Source organism: Takifugu flavidus, chromosome 16 (genome assembly GCF_003711565.1).
Source record: "Takifugu flavidus isolate HTHZ2018 chromosome 16, ASM371156v2, whole genome shotgun sequence".
Taxonomy (NCBI): Eukaryota; Metazoa; Chordata; class Actinopteri; order Tetraodontiformes; family Tetraodontidae; genus Takifugu; species Takifugu flavidus.
The window spans coordinates 6,565,395-6,570,515 of record NC_079535.1 but is presented as its reverse complement, the minus strand read 5'-3'; the positions used below and the strand labels follow the sequence as shown (position 1 = coordinate 6,570,515).

Genomic DNA, 5,121 nt, shown 5'->3' with positions numbered 1-5,121 from the left:
AAGAAGAAGAACAGCTTTTTAGCGCCAAACTTGGTCCCGCGAAATTTAGATCTCCCGCGGTTGAAGTCGGCCTCTGATTGGCTGCCGGCACGCTCGGCTTGTCATATTTGCATAAAACAGTTGTTTGATGACGGAAGGGGTCCTCTTAAAGAGACAGCGGCAACCTTTGTCCTTTCAATTTTATACTGCAGGAGACAATGTGACCTCTTTTTCTTCGCGAATGGCATTAAAACCACTTTTTGTGATCCTATTTGCATCTGCATGCAATGTAAGCGGTCGAACACACATTTTTGTATATGTTATTCACCAATAACAAGAACAAAATCTATTTTGGTTCCTATTTATTTGCCTGTTTAAAAATACAGTAAAGGGTGTTTAGAAATGTAAAGTGTTGAATAACGTCACAAAATAGAGTTTAGCAGTTTATTTGATATCTTTTGTTTTTGATATCTTAATATATAGATGTGTCTATCAGTAACCTAGGGAGGGGAACCCCCGCAAAAGTTAAAATCTGTGAAAATATAAAGAATGTTGACCAATTTAAACAGTATGTGGGATTACTGGATCTTTTTTTTTTAATGTTACTTAAGTCTTACTGCACATGTTGAAAGTTTACTGTGGCCTCCACTGAGGCGCTAATGGGGATAGTTTGTAGATGATAATTGGATTCAGTCTGAACATACTCTTGCTTATTGGCTCAGAGGAGATATTGAAAGAAAACAACCCCTCCCCCCCACACACAATGCTTTCAGACCCAAGCCATATACTTTGACCCCCACTGGCCAATGCAAATATTCCCAACAATCACAGGCCTGTTGTCAGACTTCCAGGAATTCAGACATTGCATAGAATTCAAATACTGTTAGAAATTTTAATAGAACACTTTTTGCTTTGTTTAATTTATTTCAAATATATCGGTTACACACACCAAAGGCCAGAAGAAAAGATGAAATTTGCTTATCAAACTAGATAAAATCACAACCTTTAATAGTGCAGTACAAAAAAAAGCCATAACACACATTTAATTGCAAACCAATGGTTATAATAGAACGATAACATAGAAACAGTTTCTTTCACTGTCTTCAATACCTTAAAAAACACAATTTCTTGTCTTGATTACCGGTACATCCTTGTTTTTTTCATTATTATCAAAGCAACTGAACATTTACTGAAAATAAAACACAGCACATGCATCCTTGCATTATATGAACACCACCACTCTCATAAACCAGTCTATATACTGATCCTGTCTGGATTGATTACACGTCACGACATCATCTGACCCGGAAATTGTTTCTGACAAACTGGAGTAGATGTTTTTTCTTGTCTAGTAGTTAAATGATCAGGTCAAGTTTGTGGCGCACACTGAATTCCGAGCCAACGATGCCATCTTGTGGTAAGAATTGAGATGTGCATTTTCTCTCGGGACACACACACACACACACATACTTACAAACATACATAAACACACACACACACACACACATACAAACATACATAAACACACACACACACACACACACACACACATACATACATACATACATACATACATACATACATACATACATACATACATACATACATACATGTGATAGGCCAGTAGGGAAAAGAAAAATGAAACAAAAAGAAACAAAACAATTACTGTAAAACTGAAAAAAAGCCTCTACAAGTTGTTTACCAAATGGTATTTCTTTTGGTGCAGCTGACTTTTAAGTACGGTACTCTGAAAATATACGGAGTTGACACAAGTAATCATCATTTTAACCCTTCTGTGGTCCAGAATCAACAAAACCTTTCTTCAACTTTCTTATAAATCTCGCAAACCCGAGAAGGAACGTTGGTGTCAAATCGTGTGCAATATTAAAATATAGAAAAATGAACGTAAACGTGTGATGTTAAAACAATCAGATTCATCATTTTGTGCCCAGTATAGACGGGAGTGGGGGGGGGGGGGGGGGATTCAGAAATACCGATTCTGAATGCGTTAAATAATATGACCACTAGGTAGCGCTATAACATCAGTAGGCTCTCTCACTAGGATGAACAGAAGCTGAAATTCAGATCTTCACATTAAGATTTTTTAAATTGGGGTTACTGTGTTAAATGAACTTCTCAGGAACTGTATAACGGAGTTCTTCACAGATTTAAGGGATTCGGGAAAATGGTTCTTTAAAGGTGCCACTTTATTACCACTGGAGTTCCACAGGCAGAGCTGGTCACCTCATATTTAAGAACCTCTAAAACTCCCCAAGTTTCCCATGACAGTCACATTCTTCCAATCACTTAATTAGGGTAAAGCCTAAAATAGTAACCCTCTCCAGTCTCCAAAAGTTTCTCTTGATTTAGAAAATGGAAGATGTGAACCAGTCAAAAACAGCTGTGACAGCAGCACGTTCAGCTGCAAGAAAACCGGTGGGAACTCCTGCTCTGGAAAATTTGAAGAACTCTAAGAAAAAGAAAAAAAACTCCCTTTCTTTGATATCCAGCCACACAACCTCAAGATTTGTCTGAAAACATCCTGTCGCATCTCCAGCTCGCCCTCATCCAGGGCCGGAAAGTCGCATCAGCACCTCTTCGTTTGTGAGGGCCGTGCCGTCGGAGCCCTTGTGTTTCCAATCAAACGGACTGGAGGCCGAGCGGTTTCACATACAGATTCTTTTATTTCATTACAAGTGAACGTACATTGGAAAACACACTTCATGATAAAGAGTTTATGAAACTCACCACACGTCTGTAGAAATAACACAATCCCTACAAACATTTACAATTAACTCTAGTATAGAGTTTTGATTACATCTGGGAAAATTCAATGTCATTCAAAAAAAAAGGTCCACAGAAACTTTTCTTCACACACACACACACACACACACACACAGCAGATATGTACACACTGATGTTCCAAAGTCTCCGAATCATTGGTAATCAGACTAACTGAAGGGAAGAGGTGAGATGAGTTCATCCCACAAACACACTTTTTTTTGGAAAGAAAATGTTAGCATTTAAAAATGTACCAGTAATGTACATATTGGGGGTTCAGAGGAGGAGGGCTGATCTTCTGCTTTGGTGTGCTGATTTGTCTGTCCATGGGCCAAAGACTGAGTCTCTGTTTTCTTGCTCGTCCACTACTGTTGATCCTTGTTCATCTAGGCAACAGTCCACTTTTCTTTTTAAAAACTTTTCCTTTTTTCTCTCCTCAATCCCTCCTCTTCTTTCAAATACCTATCCCACCTTCTTCTGCCCCTCTTGTCCTCTTGCCCGGAGTGAAGTGGAGACATGTGTTTCCCTGCACCTGCATGGAAGAGAAAGGAAGAAAAGTGAAGTCAGATCTCTCCCCCCTCCTTTCCTTCGTCCTCCCCTCCCTTCCCTCCCCGCAGAGGAGAGCAGACAGACTGGCGCCGAGCATGGAACTTTCATTAACCCCAGGCAGATAGCGAAGAATCCGCTACACACTCGCTGGCTCTGTCTCCAGCGTGGTGAATGTGGCCGGTAAATGACACTTTTGAATCGGCGCGTCAGTGATTTTCTCCCCTCTGGTGCATTAGAAATTCCGTGTTTTTAAATATTGTCTTTGATTAGTGTCAGACGCGGGACGCAGATGTTTTTCCTGCCCCATGATGCTTCTGGGCACTTCCGTCATATGATCCCACTGATTTTAAAGCCATGGCTAACTACGACCAGGAGGTATGCTTACCGAAACATGTCCTCCTAATGGTACAGGCGCTCCCCTTCTTTGGAGAAATTGTGGGTGAGATCTTTAGTCTGGACGCAGAGCAGAGAGGCGCAGTTATAACACTCATAAGCACAGATGAAATGAAGACTCTTTCTCAAACAGGTTATCCATGCACGCACTGTATAACCCCATAGGACACACACCAATTGAATCGATGCTTATGTCTGGAGACACGAACGCACCGTGCACAGTCTCTCCTCACCTTTATAGACAGAACCATCTTCGGCGCGGCAGCCTCCTCCGCCTGCAGCGCGATCTGGAGGTCGAATATGTAGTCGATGACGTGCTGCAGGATCTCCACCTGGCTCACCGACTCGTTCTGCGGGATGCTGGGCACCAGCTGCTTCAGCCGGGAGTAGCAGTCGTTCATATCGTGCAGGGCGCTCACCGGCTCCTCCAGACACGAGTGTTTATTCCGGCCGATGACCAGACTCTGCTCCGAGATGCAACACACGGCCTTATAGCAGCTCCTCGCCGAGCGGACGGGACTGATGGCTTTCATGGCGGAAAAGAAAACACGAGAAGCGAGCAACGACGCTGGATATTGGACCTGGCTGTGAGTTTAGTGATGATTCGCGTATTCTAGCGGACTCCAGTAAAGCTCCTGAAACGCTACAGTGTCCTGCCGCAGACGTACAGTTAGGGTTATATACGCGGAAACTCACGTCCACGCCCACCTTTTCGCATCGCGTTCTGATTGGCTGTCGGGAAGAGTTCGCCGCTTCTCATTGGCTGTCATCACCTTGGAAAGAATGAGGAAATTAAGACGAGTTGCCTCGAAGGGAGTGTCAATCGATTAATTACCTCTCAGGTGGCGGCGTTTATTTGAAATGGCAAAAGTCAGTGAGACGTTGATGAAATTAAGCTGTTAAATGTCACATTTAAGCTCACACCTGGCGACTCTGATAACAGAAATTTGCGTAAATTTGACTAAAACTTCTATTTTTGTTTAAACTAACAGCTGCTGTTGAGGTGAATGCAGCTGGTGTCACTTTGGTCTAAAATACAGAGAGAACATTCGCAGTTATAAACTTTCTAATAATAATAACGGGCTGCGGTTCTGGCAGTTCTTTAGAATACACGTAACACATTTTAAATGGGATATTGTAAATGTGTTGATTCCCCTTAGAATAATGTGTCATATAGGTAAAAGGTCAGTCATCTACGTTATCTTAATGATTTTCTATAATGTGGAACGGATTATTGATCACTATAAAGTGAGCCATGTCAAGCTTCTAAAGGTTTGATTTAAGTCTTCAGGCCTATAAAAGAATTAATGTTTCAATTTGTACAGCGTATTAAAAGTTGCATGTGAAGGCTCGTGTTCAAACCGGACCGCTTTTGGGCTCCATGGTCAAAGGAAATTACATTTCAACAATCCCAAATGT

At 41.7% G+C, this 5,121-nt stretch overlaps 1 protein-coding gene across 1 annotated transcript; it reads right to left on the bottom strand.

The window, feature by feature from the left end:
* Positions 1–2,643: 2,643 nt before the first annotated feature.
* On the bottom strand, positions 2,644–4,368 carry id3 (inhibitor of DNA binding 3). Its single transcript, XM_057059194.1, has 3 exons — positions 3,936–4,368; positions 3,695–3,762; positions 2,644–3,292 (listed from the first exon to the last, which is right to left on the bottom strand). Exons 1-2 carry the CDS (start codon positions 4,233–4,235, stop codon positions 3,709–3,711), a joined length of 354 nt encoding a protein of 117 aa, XP_056915174.1. The 5' UTR covers positions 4,236–4,368; the 3' UTR covers positions 2,644–3,292; positions 3,695–3,708.
* Between the last annotated feature and the right edge of the window lie 753 nt (positions 4,369–5,121).

Bases quoted from the DNA above. Each gene is read 5' to 3' on its own strand.
- id3 (XM_057059194.1), bottom strand. From the start codon at position 4,235: ATGAAAGCCATCAGTCCCGTCCGCTCGGCGAGGAGCTGCTATAAGGCC. The intron at 3,763-3,935 runs GTGAGGAGAGAC...CTCTGCGTCCAG, and splicing joins AGATGGTTCTGTCTATAAAG to ACTAAAGATCTCACCCACAA.